We start from the raw sequence: 22,524 nt of genomic DNA on the forward strand, positions 1-22,524 counted from the left end.
TTATAGGCAAGATGATTTCAAGCAGGCTGCAATTCTTCATGGGCTTCTGTGAGTCTTGATTCTGGGGTGAGAGTGGAGAAAGGATGCTAGAATCTTCCTGGAGGAGCCTAGAGACTGCGCTGCATGTTGGCCTGTGCCCACAAGCTGCTCAATGGTCGGACTCTGGGCACTGGCTACAACTCAAAGCACAACATTCATAGTCTATGATCTTACTCTTCTGATTGACTAGAGAATTGGGACATTAGATAACTCAGAGTTCACGAAATACACCTTTTATTCATACACTATGAGACGAATTAGAATCATATTGAATTCCATCTTACAAATCTCCATGTTTTAAGCTCGGAGCACTAAAATCTGTTTTTAGCAAGCAGCTGTATTTAAAGTAGAATTATAAATGGGTTTTTAATTCAACATATATTTGGCTGCATTGTTATGTAAGAAGACTGTTTGACTAAGTAATGTGGGAGTTGACAGATGAGACTGCTTGCAGGAAAAAATTCTTATTTTTTTTTCCTCATGACTACAGAGTCATGTCTTACACTGATTCTGACTGCGTGCTCCTGTCTAACTCTCCCATATGTTACTGTGGGTAATGTGAACCAGGAAAGCAGATGTGTCAGAGACTGGGAGTGTGGAGTACACTGTGACTAGAAGAGGGGTGAGAGGTAGAGCCAGAAGAAGCAGGGGTCCACTAACAGGATGACTCTGTAGTAGTTTCAGAGAAATTGATTGTTATACAATAACAGTCAACGACCCCTGGAGAAAAAGTTTAAATTAGAACTGACGAGTATTAAAGAGCTACTGTGCACCAGGTAGGAAGGACTATGAGAATAATAATATGCCCTGAAATAGAAATAATCACTTTGCACTATGTACACCACATACAATATAACATATTCTTTTTAACATTGCACAATATAAATATTATACACGGTGGAGTAAACTAAATGCAAAATAACTTTGAGGCACACAGAAGAAACATGGGATAGACTGAACTTTGATTAAAATTACGATGGACTAGTGAAAGGCAGAGTGTTACATTTCAGGCCAGTCAGCTTTGGAGTTCTCACCTCCAGTGGGTTGGCGGCCACTTCCCATCTATATTGAAAATTATCATACCTCAATGTCAGAGTTAATTGCTTCAAAGAAAGACTAATTAGCTAAATAATTTGAGAAAATTGAAGTGTTGCTCCCCACTCTAGAGTAGGTAACCCTCGAAAGGTGCCTTCAGACCTCAGGGCTTTGTCATTTGAGGATGCTGCTGTATTTCCCCTATTTCCTGTAAATAACCCGTCACTATGAAGCCACTTTAAGGAAACTAGAACAGTATTCAAGAACACCCATCACAGTGCTTAACAAGATTTAATGTACATTTATTCTTAACATGTGGAACATATAAAGATTTTATACTGAATAAATGATATTCATTAAGCCAGAGGAAAAGGAGGAATTTACATCAAGTTTTTTTCTTTTTTTTTTTTTTTAACTACATTATCTTGAAATACAAATGTGGATTCTCATCACTGAAAAATCTTTGAAGTTGTGTTTCTTCCTTTTAGTTGTATTTTTTCTTTTGTCTGTACTGGTAACCATTTCTAAATCAATCCATATGCAACCATTTCCACACCTTGATTCATGAAGCAAATTGTGATCAGCTGCTCTCTCGAAACAGAGCATGGCTTTATACATACAGAAACTTGTACATTACCCTCTTTTTTTTTGTTTGTTTTTGTTTTTTGTGTTTTTTGTTTCTTTTTTATTTTTGGAGATATGGCCCTAATGAAAAAATATATAAAATAAAAATAAAAAATTATTTAAATCTACCATCACTTCGTAGTTACCACATCATGAAAAAGAAACTAAAAACTTTGTACTAAAAAAAAAAAAAAAAAAAAAGAAAAAAAAAGTGAGGGTATGTTTAATGTACAACTTCTATATACATCACAGCCCATAGGCAGTAAAAAAAAATATTTAAAAAATGATTAAAGGAATTGTGAAGAACTGTCATGTGGGGGTCCAAACGACAGACAGCAGACATGGCGGTAGTGGTGAGGAAGCAATTTTCATTGATCGCTATCAGGTATGTATTTTCAATCCTAACTTAAAAGACATTGTTTTTGCTCCTAGCCTAATGTAACCATCTTACTGTGGAGAAACCAGTATCATTCATAGTTCTGACTACTGACTGACACGCCTCCTTGAGCCCCTATACCTATATCTCTAGAAGTTTCTATTGCACAGAGCTTTGGGTGATGGGATGCAACTTTTTTTTTTTTTTTTTTTTTTTTTAACATTCTCTGAAGAATAAAATACATAGGAAACTAATAATTTTTCACCTTTTTGACTCAGTGTGGTGAAATTCTCCCATTTTAGCATCTTTTGCCAAAACGTTTTTCTTTAAAGTCAATTTGCTTCCCCAAAAATGCAATACAACATGGAAAAAAGAACATTAAAGAGAGAATCTATGAAAAACAAAATGTGACCTTTGAATGCACTAGACAGCAACTTTGGTTAAAAAAAAAAAAGAAATAAAAAACCCCAAAGGATGTACTTATACACACAGACAGCAAATATTAATTTTATAACTGTTCAAATTAATTATTTAATTCCCAATTGGTAAATAGTGAACGGGGCAGAGGAGCAAAGATTTTCTTTTCCTTCTTCCTACGCTGGATAAACAAGAACAGAAAACAGCCAGTTATATGTGACGCTCTAATCTTCACTCACACATGCTTGCCTTCTCACTATGTCATAACTGCCCAATCTGAAATAGTACATCACAGATGACAGATGCAACCAGAGAGTTCAGGACAGCTGATATCGAGATATCCAGCAACCGACCCTCGTGCAAAAGGAATTCCGAGCGGTTCTCGTCCACTCTGGCCATGGCCAGTAAAGCCTTGGCCGCCCTGCACATCATGTCTACGCTAGGTGGTTCCAGAGGCGGGGGCTGCATGTGTATGAGGTTATGCTGGCTCTGCTGGTACTGCGCCATCGTGACCCCGTCCTCCAGGAAGCTTATCAAGTTCCCAATGCTTCCCTTCTGCACAGCTATTGCCCTTGCTGCTAGCGCATCCCCCTGGGCAAGGTTCGATAAAAGCGCCATGGACATTTCTCGACAGACTGGGTTTTTGCGATCCCCAACGTACCTAACTAACGTAGCATAGAATTTCTCCTGACGACTAAATGGAGGCGTGGCCAAGATGAGGTCCACGTTATTGTCCTGGATGCTGAGCTTACAGAGGGTCTCCAGCACAAGTCTTTGAGGCGACAGGACCGAGTTGGGTCCCACTGTGGGAAAGGGGTCTTGCGCCTCTGCAGATGGGCACACCATCCAGTGCAGCAAGCCATCCAGGATCGGCAAGCAGATGCTTTCCGTGTAAGCGGACAAGTCTAGCTGCCCCGAGATGTTGGCCAATGTGACCAGTGTGTTGTCCCGCAAGACCTCCAGGCAGTCCCACCACCACTCATCTTTGCTGCAGGCCACCCCCTTGTCCTCGTCCTCCTCCTTCTCGTAGGTCTGCGGCGCTCGTTTTCTCTCTGGATGCTCGTGGTGAAGAAGAATCAGCTTCCCCAGGATCAGCACCAAGCCCGGATGTTTGGACATCTCAGCGTCGTTGCCAGGCACGAAAGACAAGCTGCGCACGATGTTGGACACGCAGATGCAGCGCCTGGCCAGCGAGTCTTGCCAGTGTGCGATGGTGCACAGTGGGGTCTCGTCCCGGCTCCTGGGCTCATCTTCCAGCAGCCTGATGTTCCGGTGGCTTTTGGCCTGCTGTATACCAAAGGGAAACTTGCTGCTTTCTGTCTGGGGTCCAGGGTTTGCTTCTTCAGGCAAGGCCCCCGGCCGAGCAGACAGGACATCATCGATGGTGGCTATGATGCTTTTCTCTGGCTGCTCTTCAGAATCACCTTTGCCTTCTGGCTCTTTCTTTCTACCTGTGGAGCTTAAAGGGGGAGGTGGGCGCCTGCGAGGAGGAATCTCCATCTTACTCTCAAAGTGGGTCTGGATGTGCTCCGTGGTGTCACCGCCCCCCAGCTGCCAGTGCAGAAGCCCGCTGCTGAACTCCTGCACGCGGCCCAGCCGGTCAGAGCGGTCCACCACAAACAGGTTGTTCTTCTTGACAATCTTTATGGGCAGCTTGTCAAACTTACTGGCCTGTCTGGGCTTCTCTTTGGGGGCTGTAGTGGTGTCTGGGGCAGCGAGGGTGGCACTGCTCTTTGCCTCCGACTCCACCTTTTCGATGTCTTCCTCCTCTTCCTCCTCGTCCTCCTCCTCCTCGAGACCCTCAGTGTCTTCCTCCTCTTTCCCAGAATCTTCTGCCAGGGACTGGCTGTCCTCTCCCTTCACTGCACTGTGACCGAGTGCTTTCTGGCTGGGGTCTCCCACTTCATACTCCATGAGAATTCCAAAAATGTCAATCAGGCATTTTCTAAAGTATTCTACTAAAAGTTCAAGAAATCCAGACAACTAGAGGAGAGGAGAGAGAAGAGATACAGTCATGACATCAGCTGTGACTGGAGGGGTGAAACCCTGGGACCACCTTTCTGGCTGGGTTGGACCACACGTGTGCTGGGTGAACTTCCCAAACCCCACATCGTGAACCAAGCCAACACAGGCACGCCTCCCGTTGCTGCTGACTTTCAACTCCCCCAACCTGAACCTGACTTCTTGCTCCACATTGCTAATGTCATCAATGAGGGCGCGCTCGGCTCTTCTTTATCCACCTGGTTTAGATACAGCACACTCATTATTAGAAGAGTAGGAATGTGGATTTTATAGGCTCTTTCACCCAAAGTGACTCGTTCTCTTCTATTATTTATCTGAGACTTGCTTGTTGGGATTTTTATGGTTATTATTCTTAGGATTTTATGGTCATTTTTGTCTCAGGTGCCATAGGTTACCCTAATTTATATTCACTGTGTATCCTTTAGAGAAGATAATTTCAACTATGTAGTAGCTCATAAACACTGAAAATTAGAAACAAATCAATTTAGTCTTTGATAAATGAATTAAAATGTTTCATAAAATGCAATTTTACATTTCAGTTCGTCACAGCTCAAGCTGAAAGACAAAAGCCACTAGGAGAGAGCCACCAATTGTGAGAGCAAGCTGCAATTCCTGTGAGCCCCTGAGCCATGGAGGGCAAACCAGGACTCCGGGACCCCACTGCCGGCCCTGCCAGACGAGGGCCCTCCAAGAAGTAGGTCATAATAACAAGGGCTCTCTCCTGACAGACACCGGCATCACCACACTGTCCTGTTTGCCGGCAGTGTCTTTTGGAAAGTGGGTGAGAAGCACCGACTCTGGCACAGTACTTGCTTTCAGGGTCCCAGAGAAACCATTTCCAGGTAGGAGTCTGGATAAGTGAAGCTTACTTTTCCCCTGGGGAGAAGGGGAAGTTAAGAAAGAGGTCCTGAGTGTGAGAACATGTGACCAGCACAGCTCACGTATTATAAGGATGAAAGTTAATTACTCTAGTGAAGGCCAGATATATTTTAAAATATTTATTTTCTTTTAAAAGAGACTTTGTGTGACATTTAAGACCTTATTAACCTCTTTCTATCAACTGAAAAATCACCCTTCTGGGCCACATTACATTGAGGAATATATGAAAGAAGAAAGGGGAGGTGGGAGAGGATGGTCTTATTTCAGTGGAAGCAAGGAAAGTGCTCTGTTTTCAACAGAAAGCAGAGCATTCCTCATGCGCTCCAGGGAGAAGGGCCCATCCTCAGCTCCCCCCATCCAGCTGCCTCCCGCCCAGCTTCCAGCAGCGCACCGGCTGGCGAGGCTCATTCTTAAAGGTGAAAGGACTGCTTCAGAATAACCTGGGAAGACGCAGAATAAAGGCATAGACCTAGACAGAGGTTTGGCCACAAGACCATGACATTTCCAGCTGGATGTAGGGTAGGGTGGTGGGGTTCACTGACCTCCTCTCTACTTCTATATACTTCATACATTTTTGACTAATATTCCCTTTGGCCTGCTAACATTCACCTACAGATTTAACTTGGCCACACCCCCCACCCACAGTCACTGTTTTCCTGAGAAGCACAGGTATGTATGTGTATCACCTAACTGAAATGAGTATCAATGCAGATCACATTCTCAGGCAGCTACATATTGATCAATGTCGATTTATGACTACAATGATTAGAGAGGTTAGCTGATCACTACCAATCAACCTGGGCATCAGATCAGGTGTGTTGCACGACTGGACTTCATTTCCCAACACTCTAATCTGGCCACTGGCTGGACTGGTGCCAGCTTGCTCACCTGGGAGAGATTGAAAGTAGCAACCGTGCTGTCATCATAGAGAAGGATGTTGATAGTGTCCAGAGCCCAAGTACTTTCAGCCAAAAGCCCTGATTTAAGGGACATCATCACACGCCATGCCTCAGGGGTAACTGAAAACAGGAAAGAACAAGGATATCAGTAAAATGAACTCTATGAATGAAAGGGCAGAAAGTAACAAAAGAACGAGAGGAAAGAAGTGGAGCACCGGGTTAAACAGATGCTCTGAGAGTTGAACATGCCCCTCTTCTAAGTTTAAATGGAGGTGACAGGTTGTGCTAAGAAATGTCTGTTGTCTAAGATCTTTTTGTTGTTTTGATGGTGAAACGCGGACCACTGCTAGCGAGGATGGCTGGGCTAGGCACAGGGTCCTTTCTCATCTCGGGTATTTTACCACCTAACAGTCTGTAAGGATGCATTGGTTTCTAGTAAGAATGGGCCCGGAAGTGCTCCTGTCTTCTTTTGCATTCTTCACTCACAAATGCTCTGGAAGGCTGGTAAGTATGCAGGACACAAAAGGAAAATTTAAATCCCAAATAGCACATCCTCAGATACAAAGTCTTGATTTCCCCATGCTGTCTTCTTCTACTTTTGAGCTCCTGCTCAAGAACATGCTGCTGGCAAATATCAGCACTTTGATGGTTAGATTTCAGAGTGTGCTCTGAACCAAGGAATGGAAATAAAAGGGCTGTATTTTTTCTTGTTTTCCTTATTCCTGTTCCTGAAGAAATAAAGTGATTAGATAAAGAATTATAAGATTTGCCTATGATGGGGCTGGAGAATGGACCCATTACTTTTCAATGGGAGCTGCTCAGGAGGCCCTGCAGGAGAGCATGGTGGGAGACCAGGACTCAGGAGGAGACCTGTTCTACCTGAGGGGCCTGAGCCACAGCTAGGAGGGTAGGAGGGGGTTTCTGGGCACCCATAGTACTGTGTCATGGGGGAGGGCCCTGAACTTGTTCCTCCTTTATTTTATTTAAAAAAATGTTTTAAGCTGTAGATGGACAAAATACCTTTATTTTTATGCAGTGCCAAAGAGTGAACCCAGTGCCTCACATGTGCTAGACAAGAGCTCTACTACCACTGAGCTACAACCCCAACCCTCCTCCTTTATTTTAATTCTATTTTTCAAACTTTCTAAGATAGATAGTCATATAGTACTTTTACATTAGAAAAGTCAAACTTTTTTTTTTTTTTTTTAAATAAGGAATAAGCAACTCAGGAGACTGAGACAGGAGGATCATGAGTTCTAAGGATAGCCTCAGCCACTTAGCAAGGCCCTAAGCAACTCAGCAAGACCATATCTGTCTGTCTCTCTCTCTCTCACACATACACACACAAAAAAACCCCCACAAACCCCCCAAACCAAAAACAAACAAACAAACCACCAGGGCAGGGGATATAGCTGGTATAGCACCCCTGGGTTCAATCCCTGTTATCAAAAAAAAAAAAAAAAAGAACATTTTTCCCTAGGCTTCAGACAAGTACTTATATAACATATACTAAGAATTGTTAAACAATAATAAATGTTTATTTAAACATACATATGCACACATTGTATTTATATATATTTCTATATAAAAAATGGTGTGAAAGTGTCTGCATTTTCTCTCCCCATGTGATGCCCTCAGATATCAAAATGCCTTACTTTTTTCTCTCTACATATATATCTTCTTCATGTCCAATGACTAAAAACATCTTTAATGCATTAATTTAGAATCTTCAATTTTCTAATTGCTACAAATAATTTAAGTCAGGTGATTCTGAAATTTTTTTCTTATACAACCAACATCTATTATTTCCCTTGTGTTAAATAAATGCAGAAAAACTGTGTACTCCCAGACATTCCAGATCTCTAATGAGCATTTACACTCTCTTGAAGGCTGAACAAGTGACATCAGCTTCAACTGAAGTAGCTCCCTGGGCCACATCTGCCAGTGCTGGGCAGATTACGTCAAGTCCACGGAGCACACAGCAGCCCGCTCCAGGTACCGTATCTACAGATGACGGCCACATCTCCGCTTTTCCCCATGGCAATTCACAGTGTTGTTACCAAATCAGAGTGGCATGCCTTCAAATTCTCACGGTCACCCTTAGCATTTCCATGACCTCACAGTGGGTTTGTTAGCACATGATGTAGGGATTAAGTGGCTTGGTTAATGTCAAATTGTTAAGCCTGAAACGCAGTATAGAATTACTGAGGATTCCCTGACCTCTTATTTATTTATTTATAATATTTATAAATAAATAAATATTATATTTATAAAAATATTTATTTTTTATAAGATTTATTTTTATGTGGTGCTAAGGATCGAACCCAGTGCCTTGCTCACATGTGCAAGGCATGCACTCTGCCACTGAGCCACAACTTCAGCCCCTGACCTCCTATTTGAAGCTCTAATCTCCACACAACATTCACATCTAAAAATACCACATCAACTCAAGTTCTTCTCCAGCACCGTCTTAATTTGGATGGTTTCCAACTATTGCTCTTATATAAAAGCATTCTGATAATTTGCACTCACAAGAACTTATCTTAAGGGGCTGGGGATTGTGGCTCAAGAGGTAGCGCGCTGGCCTGGCATGTGCGAGGCACTGGGTTCGATCCTCAGCACCACACAAAAATAAACAAAATAAAACAAAAAAATACATATTTTTAAAAAAACTTATCTTACTAATATCAACAAAAATTACATCAACTAAAATTAAAATTCTAGGCCAAATTATATGGTTATATTGAGTGCATATATGAATATGTAGCAATAATCCCATCATTATGTTCAACGATAATGCACTCATAAAAACAATGTGGAAAAAAAATAAAGTTCTAGACTTCAACTGAAATTCATTTCCAGAACAAATCTCTGTAATTCTCACCGATATCTTTTGAGGTAATCTTTCGCCTTTGCTTCAGGACTGGCTGTGATGCTTCCACTGAGCCAGGAGGAAAGGTGATCTCCCTTCTGATTGGGGGTGGCTGGGGGGGTGGCCCAGTGACCTGGGACGTGGGGACTGTAGGCATGACCTTCTGCATCTTCATGGTGGGCAGAAAGGGAGACTTGCTTGGAGACATGCGATTCTCCAGGGAGCGCTGGAAGGAAGCCGGGCTGGGCGCCCTGGAGATATGGTTTGGCAGTGACGGTGGTGTCTGGTAGGATGACTGAGGTGGGCGCGTGATGGGCTGCATGGAGGCCGAGGATGACATATAAGGCTGGCGCTGGCTGACGTGAGAAGGCCACTGGCTCTCGTGATTCATCCTCTGATCAGGTACCATCAAGTCATCCGTGCGGCTCATGCCTGGATAAGGGGGAGCCTGCGCAGGGCCGCCGGGGCCCTGCCTGTTTGGGTAGGGGTAAGGCATATCGTTACGCGCTGCCCACATGTTCTGCTGAGGCCCTTCACCGGAGGAGGCCTGCATGGGGCCGCCCAGCATCTGAGGCGGGATTCCGTGGGGCTGCATCTGGCCTGGGCCCTGCATTCTCTCTCTGTTGTAGGCGTATGGATACTGGCCCTGAAGGGGCCTCCGGTCGGGGCCAGAGTAAGAACTTCCATACTGGTTGTACATCTCTTGCTGCTGGTTGCCATACTGCATGTTATACATGTCTCCCTCGTGGCGCTTGGCTGGAGGCCCGTACATGCCATCCATGTGGCGTTTATAATTCTGAAATTCATATAAAGACAGATCATGTGGTGTGCTCTTACAGGTATAATCACGCTCGCTCAAATTATGCAAAACAGTTATTACCTGGTGGTAATCTTCATTTCAAGATGAACATGGGAAGCTCCTACATAACGAGAACTAACAATTTGGGACTGTTCCATGTCACATAATGCCTTGTGTCACACACTCCAAAGAGGGTTTCCAAAGTTTGTTTTTACATGTTGGAAATTTTCTGTGGCAGAAACAAAAGCCTCCTCTCCTTGAAGCATGGTGACAGTGCAGCCTCTGCACAAAGGCGGGTGCTGGGTGGGGCTTGAAGCCACACTGAGAAACGAAAGGGTGGCCCACAGGAGAGCACTGAGGAGCCCACGGCCACCAGAAGTTCCAGGGCCAAAGAGATGTCTTACAGAAAATTCTCCAGACAGGATTCAGCTCCCCAGGCTGTGACATCATGTCACCCAGTGTCCAGCCCCAGCAGTACCTGTCACTAAGCTGGGAACTCTGGGGACCAGTGCTAGTCAGGGTGGGTGGGAACCTCTGGTTGGGAGGGAGTGAGATGCTGAGATTTTAATTAGTATTTGTTTTACCTGAAAACTGTTTAAGATCAGACGGCTCAATAATACAAGTCACTGTATGTATGTGTGTGTGTGCGCATATATAAAATACACACACATATATATACTATTATTATTATATATATCTCTCCAAAAAACCCTTAATGTTTAAAAGCTGCTTTGTGATAAAAATTTAAAAAAAAATCCTCTATTTTGCAAGAGGTCTTCCATCTGAAAGGTTGTTTAGAAATAGCGAGGTCCTATACAATTAATCAACAAGTACATGAAAAAATGCTCACCATCTCTAGCAGTCAGAGAAATGCAAATCAAAACCACCCTAAGATACCATCTCACTCCAGTAAGATTGGCAGCCATTCTGAAGTCAAACAACAAGAAGTGCTGGCGAGGATGTAGGGAAAAGGGTACTCTTGTACATTGCTGGTGGGACTGCAAATTGGTGCAGCAGATTTGGAAAGCAGTATGGAGATTCCTGGGAAAGCTGGGAATGGAACCACCATTTGACCCAGCTATTGCCCTTCTCAGACTATTCCCTGAAGACCTTAAAAAGAGCGTACTACAGGGATACTGCCACATCGAGGTTCATAGCAGCACAATTCACAATAGCTAGACTGTGGAACCAACCCAGATGCCCTTCAATAGATGAATGGATAAAAAAAATGTGGCATTTATATACCATGGAGTATTACGCAGCACTAAAAAATGACAAAATCATGGAATTTGCAGGGAAATGTATAGCGCTAGAGCAGATTATGCTAAGTGAAGCTAGCCAATCCCTAAAAAACAAATGCCAAATGTCCTCTTTGATATAATGAGAGCAACTAAGAACAGAGCAGGGAGGAAGAGCAGGAGGAAAAGATTAACATTAAACAGAGACATGAGGGGAGAGGGAAAGGGAGAGAAAAGGGAAATTGCATGGAAATGGAAGGAGACCCTCATTGTTATACAAAATTACATATAAGAGGTTGTGAGGGGAATGGGAAAAAAACAAGGAGAGAAATGAATTACAGTAGATGGGGTAGAGAAAGAAGATAGGAAGGGAGGGGAGGGGGGATAGTAGAGGATAGGAAAGGTAGCAGAATACAACAGTTACTAGTATGGCATTATGTAAAAATGTGGATGTGTAACCGATGTGATTCTGCAATCTGTATTTGGAGTAAAAATGAGAGTTCATAACCCACTTGAATCTAATGTATGAAATATGATATGTCAAGAGCTTTGTAATGTTTTGAACAACCAATAAAAAAAAAAAAAAGAAAGAAATAGTGAGGTCCTATGTTTCTGAAAAGCCACCCAGAGGCCCAAGCCTTAGCATCAACTCTGACAGCTGCATGGGGTTTGCACAGCTAAACAGCAATGGCCACCGCCAACTTGATTATGGGGCATTGATATCTTAGTTTTTTAAAGACAAATTAACTTTTACTATATAACATTTTGAGTTGCCTTTTCTATATATTCTTCAAAACACTGACAAATCTCTGTTTTACAACAGCTTTTGACACAAGAGTATACAGTTGTCCCATGGTATCTGCAGGGGATTGGTTCCATGACCCCCATGGACACCAAAATCCAAGGACGCTCAAGTCTGAATATGGTGCAGCCTTTGCAAATAACCTATGTACTGCCTCCTGTATACTTTAATTCATCTTTAGATTATTTCTAATACCTATACAATGTTAATGAATGCTTTATAAATTGCTATCTCTATTGTTTGGGGAATAATGACAAAGAAGCATGTACATGTTCTGTACAGATACAATTTTTTTAAAGATACTTTCAAACATTTTTGGTCTGTGGCTGGCTGAATCCATGGATTTGGAACCCACAGACAAGAAGCCAACTGCACACTATGGAACCTCTTCACAACACACCTCACTCTCCATTGGTCTTGTCATCATTTGTAAGAATTAATGTATTTAACTTCATTTAGTATGTTATATTTATTTCACAATATTATATAATAAGAGCTATGTTTAATTACTGACTCCCAAATCCTAGAAGTACTTTTTAGTATTAAATACATCCTGAATGTTCAATAAATGCTAATCATTTTGGTTATAATTCCTAAGAATCTTCAGAAGTAACACAAGTTGAGTTTCAGATTCTCAGAGAGGAACAGAGAACACAAGGACCCACGCCCACTTGCCAACTCACCGGCTGCTGGGGATACAGGCCAGGCTGGTGTCCTCCATATGGCGGCTGTCCTGCCGGAGGACCTTGGCCTGGATACTGCTGCCCATAAGGTTCATGCCTGGAACAAGGCATTCAAAGGAAACTTAATGCACAAAGGACTTTGGATGAGCACAGCATGAACAGCCCATTTTGGAGACTCTACCCCCAGTGGTGCTGCCGTTCCTCTGTCACACACTGCTCCCAACAGCCTTCCTGGGCAGCAGCTGCTGTAGCTTTTAGCAAGAAGGATGGGAACACCCATTTCGGGAGTGCTGCCAAACTCCTGGTTTGGGATGTTGCTAATAGGTGTGAGAGAAATACCGGTTGAACAGGCAGCACCTGTGAGTACCTGCCCAAGCCTTTGAGGCAGAAGCTCCGCCTCCCACTGAAGCTCACCCAGGAAGTGTCACAGACGCCATGTGAGGCACCATGACAGCAAGAAGCAGAGGAACCTGGGTCTCAAGCACTGTTGGTAGAAGTGCTGCCACATGCAAAATGGTCTACTTTTTACTTTCTTATTATGAATAAAAATGTTTAAGTTTTTAAAGGTCAAACCTAATTATTTCATAGATCTATGACCTGAAAGTCTATGGAAAAAAAACAACAATGACTGAAATGTACTCCTATTAAGTCACAACCTGGAAATAAGTAATACATTTATTTCCAACCGCAACTATACTGAGAAATTGTAAATACCATAAAAATAGTATGTTCTCAAGGGCAACAGATTTGAACTCTTGAAAAATAAATTGGTTTAAATTAGTAGATTGAATCTTATAAGAAAGAGAGTAACAAAATTGAATATATTCCTAACATAATCAAGGAATAAGAAAAAAATAAATTTTTAAATATCAACAGGTAAAAAAGACAGAATTTTTTTTAAACTACTATGATTATTTAGAAATAAAGAAATATAATTGACATGGATAAAAATCTAAGTAACATATTTCAGAAAAGCAAACTTAATGAAGTAAATCTCATGTGTTTGAACCAGAAAAGCATATGTACTGGAAATCTTTTAATAATATATGAAAATGTTCTTGTAATCTTGTTAATAAAATCAATCAGTCAGTTTTAACTGGGCCTTAAACTCAAACCAAAATCCTGATCTGGCACACTAAACATTATATTGACCAACCGATTGAGGCACATATATATGGCCAGGGTTAACAATTCAAGAACCGGTGTGCAGAAAATGTCAGGGAGAAACCTTACCTAGCAAAACGGTGATCTTCCCAACTTCCTCCCTCTGATTAAACTAAAGAGCACCCCATGTGTGGAGGGAGAGAGGGGCCATCTCAGCAGGTGGTCCCTGGGCATATGCACCCCCAGATCCCGGAGGAAGTGGCCTGAGAGCCAGCTCTGCCCTGTGAGTGGCACTCCACTCACACTGTTTCGTTGCCTCCAGTCTCTCCTCTTTTTTTCCTTTGAAAATCAAATATGACATTAAAGGCTGAGTGCTTCCCTGGATGGGAGGGAGCGAACACTCCCACAAGGGGGGGCATATTGAACCAGGGGCACAGGGGAGGGGTCTCGTCACAAAGAAAGCTCCCCCGTGCCACTGCTGTAGGGCAGTTTATGATGACCTCTCTCTGACATCTCAATGGCTCTCTTCCTTCTGGGCTGGTCCTGTGGCCTAACTGGCCACTTCAGTGACACGATGGCTTCCTTTAGAGAGGCTCATGCAGGCCACGTGGCGGGCCTTCTCAGAACTGTTTATCAAGGAGTAATGTGCACTCTCTTTTTAGAAGGAAGAGTGGAAACGTCAGAAGGAGCAACATCTGGAAGACCTTTCTAGAACGCCCGAAGCGTGATGCTACAACCCTCAGACATTCCTTAAGAAATAGAGGGGGTGGGGAGAGAGCTGGTTCTGCGAAACCCAGGAGTCTGGTAGCTCCCAGAGAAGCCACACCTGCTGCAGCCGGGCCACCTCTCTGTGGTGACAGTGACCACTCAGAGAGGGAAGTACATGCTGGGTGCAGCAGTGTGGCATGGTGTGCTGAGGAGTGGCCATGGGTCTTGAGTTCCCAGGAGAAGCCTCCAGCAGCAGCCAGAACAGCCCCGAATATCTTATTTATGCTACGAATTTGCTTACAAAAGTACAGAGCCATCTGGTTGCCTGGGGACAAGGTCCTTCTTTGTGGTCCTGCTGTGGCTGTCCCTGAAGGCAGCCAGCTGACACTCACCTGGGGATCAGTGGCAACCAGACGGAAGGGCCACTGTGCTGCCCTCAGTGGCTCAGTGCTAGGGCTCAGGAGAGTAAGTTAGAACAGCATTTCTCCTCATTCTTCTTGTCTTCCTTTTGAAAAATACTCACCTCCGGTCGTAACTGGCCCCATAGGGAAACTGCTGCCGCTGACCCATGCTCAGGTTGGACACGGCCCCTGCGGGACTCTGGCTGTACACGTCCTGCATGCTGCTGTTGGGCATCTGGCCTTGCGTCATAAAGGGCTCGCTGCTTCCAGGCACTGTAATATTTGAAGAAAAGGCATAAAATGAGGCATCTGCAAGTTAACTCCTTCTAGGAGTCTGCCCCATGTCCACATGGCACACCACAATACTAATGAGAGAGCCCAGGGTCTGAAGTCAGGTGGATCCTGGCGGGGCAGAACCCTAAGATATCCCCAAAGACACCTCTGCCACCCCAATGTGTACCTTAAATGACTGCCTTGCTTGGAACATGACGGAGCCTAGGAACAGCATGGGTTATGCTGCCCCTGATTATGGTGTATTAGGTGCTAAGAGGGATTTCACAGGTGTAATTAAAGTCACTAATCAGCTGTGAGTTAACCATGAAGGAGAGTATCCAGGTAGCCCTTCAAATCCCTGGCTAGAGGCTGGAGATGGAGCCAGTCTGAGACCTTCAGTTGTCCTGAAGCCACTGCCCTGCTGTGGGGAGGACTGCCTTAAAGAGAGGAGGCAGGGATCAGTCAACAAGCCAGTGGTCAACCAGGCTTTAACCACAGGAACTGAATTCTGTCAACAACCTGAATGAATTTGAAAAGGACTCAGAGCCTGACTCAGAGGGAGTCCTGGCGACACCTTGACTCCAGCCTGAGGGACCTTCACCTGTTATGCAGCAACCAGCAACCCACTCGGGGCCCAGGTCCATACCAATGAGGTCTAAGTCTTATCTATACAAGAGGCCACTCAACATCTCGTGGCATAGCTGTGAGAAAGACAATGAAATGTGTATACACAGTGAGTTCCACTGTGAGGGAGAAGACCTGAAGACCTCGATATGAACACCTGTGCACAGACTCTTCCAAAATCAGAACAGAGAAAATCACCAGAGTTAAGAATAGCTCCAGATGGGCTGGGCCCTGGCTATTTCTAACAGAGGTAGCCCGCCAATAAGCCCCTGCGTGCAAATCTGCATCGGCTCAGCTGAGCAAATGGGACCAAGTCCAGAAACGAGCCTTCAGGCAAATTAAACATTCTAATGCAAACTTTAATTGATACATCATACTTTCTTCATTCTATGATGGTTGCTTTTATGCCGGGCGAGGCAGAAGCTGACTAAGTTGTGAGCTCAGGCATCTGTTAGGCCGGCACTGAGGCGAACCCGAGGCCGCCTCGGGACCAAGGCCTTCACGCACCGTGCACTTCCTCCTACTTGACGGAAGATCGCACCTCAAGCCTGGCAGAACCAGTTTTGAGATTACTTTCCATTTTGTAGATGTGAAAACAAAAAAAAATCAAGTAGCATAATTAAAATTAAATAGCTTAATTCCCAGATACACAAAAAAATTTCTTAAAAACCAATAGGAAAAAAGACAAAACTGGACAAACCCATTCAAAGAAAAGGAAAAACAAATGAACAATCAACAAGTGACATGTGAAAAGATGTGGGAGCTCACTAATAATTAAAGAAATCCAAGTCAAAACGATCACAAGGCCTTTTCCCCACAGTCTGACTGGCAAACATTAGAATGACTGATATTAATCATCCCTGGTGGGGGTGGGGGATCCACTCTCTTACACCTGTGCTGGGAGTACCCGGAGTTCTCAAAACCTGCTAAGGGAGGCTACTCTTCCACAACCCCAAGAAGCACATCTGCCGATATTCGGCCTGTGAAGTCTCCTCCCTAGTGACTTGGAGCTGGATCATGTGATTAGTATTGACCAGTGGGGCTCTGGCCAATGGGTACAAGCAAATTCTTGCAACTGGGACATGTTCTTTTGGAAACTCCCTTTGGAGTCTTATCTTCTTGAGCCCCATCTATCATGTCATGGGGACCAAGAAGTTAGGCAAAAATTTCCTATGGAGGAGTCCCCAGCCCAAAGCTCCAGGAGTCTTCTGTAGAGACTGGCCACTCAAGAGACACCACTCACAGAGCTCCCAATCTAGCTGTCAGATGCTGGTAGCCACCTCAGTGTCCTGGCTGACAACATACGGAGCCAAGAGCTAGCCAGCCTAACACAGCCATGAGACAGTGAAGACACTGCAAAGTGGTGCTGTTGAAGCCACTAAGTTTGGGGGTGGTTTGTTGGATCATAGATTACTGAGATACTTAGTCAAAGAACAAAACAAAACAAACAAAACAAAACTTCCTGTCCTTTGAACAATCTGAGTGAGAGACAGATTTACAGAAACATTGTCACAAGTGCTGCTAATTCAACAGCCACTGCATCACTGTTCACAACAGGAAATATTAGGAACTAACCCATCCAGCTCTAGAGCATTAGGTGTATCTATCTATTCCATTACAAAAAGCAAGTAGAGCTATGTGTTCAGATATTGCAGATACTCAAAATAACTACTTAAGCCACATACAAACACCATGATCACTTGTCCGGGATCGGTACCTCAGGAATAAGGCAGAAGCCTGGCGCTTGGGTTCACCATGCTGCCACACCATGGGTTGGCAACTCCCACAGCAGCTGTCTGCGGGTGGCAGCCACGATAAAGAGCATGTTTTCCACTGAGAGTGGTCTGATCAGCTCACCGCCAAGTTCCCTCACAGAACGAGGCAATCAAAGAATGGAAACTGCACTGAACAGGGATCGGGCTGTAAAAAAAATCTATTTCTGTGGATTTCTATTTATCTGTTTTAATTTGGGATTAAAATACAAATTTTCCCATATTATTGTCATATTTTCAAAGTCTAAAAGTGGGATACGGACACCAAAATTTCAGCAAGAGAGCTGAAATACACTAGGGATTATTCTAGTCATTGTCTACATAGCTGATGAAGCACATTTTATATCTACCTAGTGCCTGGCAAGGTAACCCCACAATCACTACCCCAACCCCCAAATTCATTTTTATAGCATGAAAAGCTATAGGTATAAGGAACAAGATAAATACTACTTTAGCTAACAGCAGATAGATAGGAGAGTGAAATGGTCTACAGTAGATTTTGAGGCCAGATTTTGAATACTATTGAGTACTATTAACTGTCACTCCTACTATCACTCCTCCTACTATTATTATTTTGATACTAGGGATTGAACCCAGGTACACTTTCTATCCTTCCACTTTTTAAAATTCTGAGTCAGGGTCTCAATAATTTGCTGAGGGCTTCGGTAATTTGCTAAGGCTGGCTTCAAATTTGCAATCCTCTTGCTTCAGCCTCCCCAGCTGCTGGCAATGCTAATTTTTTCCCATATTGTTCTCATATTTTCAGAGTCTAAAAATGGGATACGGACACAAAAACACCGACAAAATGTTATATCTAGCCTTTTGTATCATTATGAAAAATATCTACCTTTAACATGCACCAAGCTTTTGAATTTCTGAGCCTACAGATTATTGTATGGTCTGCAAAATGTTTACTTGGAATAAGTAGCCCTGAAACCTTTGAAAGGAAAAAGTAGAGATTATCTTTGCTTTATGTTTTCTGAAATATCATACATGAAATATTATAAATCTCAGTTGTTTAATGGTATATACCCAATATTTAAATTTTGGGGATTCTTCATTTTTCCTTTCACTAGTTCAATACTAAAAAAATTTGTACTTTAATCCCAAATTAAAACAGATAAATAGAAATCCACAGGAAATAGATTTTTTTTTTTACAGCCCTATCCCTATTCAGTGCAGTTTCCATAATACTTGTGAAAACCATAAACATAAAGATTTAAGGTTTATGTTTCTCTCTATTTAGACAATATAACAGCACAGATTTCCTTATTAAGGGATTAAGTTAAGTGCTTCCTTAAAAATATCATTCACTATTTCTGAAATGTTTTTCACTCGTGTTTGCATCATGTCTCAATTTCACAGGACCCAGCTGTACTTGGAAGGATGACCAAAAGCAAACTTCCCGGTTTTCTGCTTGGGGCTGACATGCTGGGGGAGAGCCAGGACTTTATGTGGACGCAGCCTGGGAGGAACCCGCCCAGCACTCCTGACCTCCTCCAGGGGTTCGCCCAACCCTCCCGCTCTCCGACTCTCAGTCCCACAGCTACAGACTGTCCTTGTGCTCAGGGTTCCAAAGTCACACCCTGCACACACCGCCCACTCTTCACCACCTGGACACAGTCACAGTGATGCTGGATTTCCCTCACTGTCCTGTTCTGCTCCCAGTGCCTACAGCCACCAGCCTTTGGCTCTCAACCCCACCCTCCCAACGGACTTCTGACTCCACTCACTTCTCTCAATACATGCACCATGAGATGGTCAGTTATTTATGTATAATTTACTTTTACCAAAAAAATCTAGTCTTGTCACTTCCCCACTGAACACCCCTTACATGGCAAAGAACTAAATCTATCCATCTGCCATGAAGGCGGAGGGCCTGTCCCTGTCTGACCTGGATGCCTCAACCTGCCCACATTCACTACGCCCCAGGCAACTGCCACCTCTACAAATATGCCCAGCAATGTCCTGAGGGGGCTCCTTCCTTGTCCTCAGATATCTGACATCTCAGAGCCCTCAGAACCACACAATCGCAGTAGCTTTCCCTCCCTTTCATTGCCCCAACCTCTTGCTATCCTTTCTTCTTTTTTTCCCCTTTCTTCTACCAATCATGATCTTATAAGCCATTTGAGGCCTAATCTCCCCCCTCTTAGGAGTGTCAGTTCCCTGAGGGTAGGGCTATGCATGATTTATCCTACCTAGCACCTAGCACTGTGCCTGGCTCAAACTAACAGCACAGCACCACGCTGCTAGGTAGTACTGATCGTGCTTGCTTACCAGGCGACCCTTATTCCTCTACAGGCTTACGTGCGGGAACTCAACTAATCCTCATGACGCCTCTGAGGCAGGTCCTATTACTTTCCCAATTTCTAGATGAGGAAAATAAGGCACTAAGATTCTTAACATGTTTCCCACAAACAGAAGGGTGGGAAAGCTGGGGGCCGCCAAACCCAGAGAGCATGCGCTTCCACCTGTTCTGAATGGACAGGTAAGTTGGCAATGGAATAGCAGTGCGAAGAGTGTCCTTAGGCCTGCTTATGGGCAGAGGCATGTACCTTTTCTCATTCCACCAAAGGGGTCCTTGTTGGGTTCATAGGGCATTCTGCCCATCATGTCTGGCATGCTCATGCCCTGCTGGTATGGGGCGTTTGGAGTCATGGAGTTCCGTTTTGGGAATGATGAATCACTCACATCGGAGAAAGGGTCGTGCACACTGATTGTACTGCTTCTGAAGAGATGCAAACAATGAAAGCTAAAATCAGGCACAGGCAAATGCAAAAACTACACTGAGATTTCATCTCACACCAGTCAGAATGGCAGCCATCAAAAATACAAATAATAATAAATGCTGGCAAGGATGTAGTGAAAAAGGAACACTTTTACAAGTTGGTGCAAGTCATCTTACTACAGTGATATATGCATACCCATGTTTATAGCTGAACTATGGAACCAGCCTAGGTGTCCATCAATGGATGAATAGATAGGGAAAATGTGGTATATGTACACAATGGAGTTTTATTCAACCACAAAAAAAAATGAAATTATGTCATCTGCAGGAAAATGGATGGAACTAGAGACCACTGGTGAAATAAACCAAACTTAGAAGGCCAAGGGTGAAATTTTTTTCTAATATGTAGAAGCTGGAGAGGAAAAAGGAAAAGAAAGTTGGAGGGGATCTCATGTAAATTAAAGGGAAATCAGTAAAGGAGAGAGACTGGGATGGGAGGTATGCAGGGAGGGGTGAAGTGCTGGGGAGTGATACTGGCCAAATTATGTTGCCATTGTGTGCATGTATGAATATGTAACGACAAATCCCACTATTATGTACAACTATAATGTACCAATAAAAAAAGTGGAAAGAAAACAAAAAGTGAGAGCTTAATGATAATAGTGGGAGTCAATAAACCAATCTTGAAATTTACCAATACAAAAACCATCCAAAATAAATCACATGAAAACAGCTAATAATAATCAACATCTAAAAACTCACTAGAAATACTATTTCTTCATTTGGTGAAGTTTGCTCCTGAAAAATCAAAAGACAAATCTGATTCTGGATGGGTCATAGTTCTCTGAACATACCTTCCACCTTGCATTGGGGTCATCTGTCCATGAGGAGTGGAGGCTGGGGTGGGTGGCTTCAGGTCGCCTGGAACCTCTGCCATGGAATTGCTGCCAGTTGACTGGGGGGTCTGTGGGCCTTGCAAAGATCCTGAGTTAGCTGGCGGTGGGCACGGGAAATGGAGAAAGAAAGCAAAGGTTGCCAAGTGGCTGGTTTTTGCTTTTTATGTACATAAAAGAAACAATTTCAAATAAGGCACATTGATTGAAATAGTATCAATAATGTACATGTATGGATATGTAACAACAAATCCCCTATTATGTATAGTTATAATGTACCAATAAAAACAGGAAAATAAAAAGAAACAGTACCAATATCCACTGAAAACAGTCAGTAAAATTAGTTGCTTCACATTGTTTATAGTGAAAATTATACTGATCCTTGGAAAGATTATTTTTGAGTAAAATATGTGGGCATATACTTCATTTTTGAGTCATAAAACATTTATACCTTTTGACTGGGCAATTGCTTTCCTAAGCATTTATCCCAAGAAAATAATAAAAAGAAGGCTTTAGGCAGAGCAATGTTTATTCCAGTGTTATCTAGCCTAAATGTAAATAAAGAAAAACAGGACAAAATTTTTAGTTCAACAATTGGCACACTATTGTGCTGCATTATAAAAAAATTAGAAAACAGTTGTGAGTCTTGGGGAATGAGAAATTTTTAACAGGAAAAGAAATAAGAAATGATACAAAGTATCAATGAGCCTTCTGTTATTTTAACACCTTCTCAACACCTGGGTGTCTAAGCACAGCCCTTAACAACTCAGTTGTTTTTGGAGTTATAAAATCAGATTCATCACGAAAAAACACAAGTTATTCTGGTTTGGAGTTCTTTAATGTTGCTGCTGAAGTTCTGAGATTTTACTTTAAAGGCTCCAGCTTTATCGGGCATCATGGTCCTTAACATGCTGGATGTTCGGCAGACATTGGTTCCACATATTGACTGGGCACGGGTGAGGTGCCTACTGAACTCCAGGTCTCTTCTACACCTGGGTACAGAGTGTAGCAAACTGACAGGAAGGCGACAGCCCTGCCCTCACGGAGTTCACAATCAGGGCGTTCACAACTGGAACCGAGGGCAGGCAGGATGGAGCTGACTGGAAAGGACAACATTTGCTGTTACTGTTTCTGTTTCCTTTCCAAAGAAATACTCAGGGCTCACTATGATTAGCATTATTCGCATGTCCCTGCAGAGAAAACGGAGGTGAAACAAGTACCCAGATTACAGGGCACACTGTGAAGGAGGCAGAAATGGGAACGAGTAGATGATTTCTTGTTAGAAAGCCTCTCTCTAAGCACAGACCTTCTGGCCGGATTACAACTGCCTGGCCCT

At 43.3% G+C, this 22,524-nt stretch overlaps 1 protein-coding gene across 4 annotated transcripts in view; it reads right to left on the reverse strand.

Moving 5' to 3' along the window:
• Positions 1 to 250: 250 nt before the first annotated feature.
• Positions 251 to 22,524, reverse strand: part of Arid1b (AT-rich interaction domain 1B) — a 413,649-nt gene continuing 391,375 nt past the window's right edge. For all 4 annotated transcript variants that reach the window (XM_071612881.1, XM_027939394.3, XM_027939393.3 and 1 more), the window contains 7 exons: positions 21,150 to 21,288; positions 20,123 to 20,295; positions 15,021 to 15,171; positions 12,686 to 12,782; positions 9,176 to 9,959; positions 6,281 to 6,411; positions 251 to 4,474 (listed from right to left, as the gene is read on the reverse strand). In XM_071612881.1, the coding sequence (XP_071468982.1) occupies positions 2,753 to 4,474; positions 6,281 to 6,411; positions 9,176 to 9,959; positions 12,686 to 12,782; positions 15,021 to 15,171; positions 20,123 to 20,295; positions 21,150 to 21,288 (3,197 nt within the window). In that variant the 3' untranslated portion in view covers positions 251 to 2,752. The remainder of the gene's footprint in view (positions 4,475 to 6,280; positions 6,412 to 9,175; positions 9,960 to 12,685; positions 12,783 to 15,020; positions 15,172 to 20,122; positions 20,296 to 21,149; positions 21,289 to 22,524) is intronic.

This window comes from Marmota flaviventris, chromosome 6, assembly GCF_047511675.1.
Source record: "Marmota flaviventris isolate mMarFla1 chromosome 6, mMarFla1.hap1, whole genome shotgun sequence".
Lineage (NCBI taxonomy): Eukaryota > Metazoa > Chordata > Mammalia > Rodentia > Sciuridae > Marmota > Marmota flaviventris.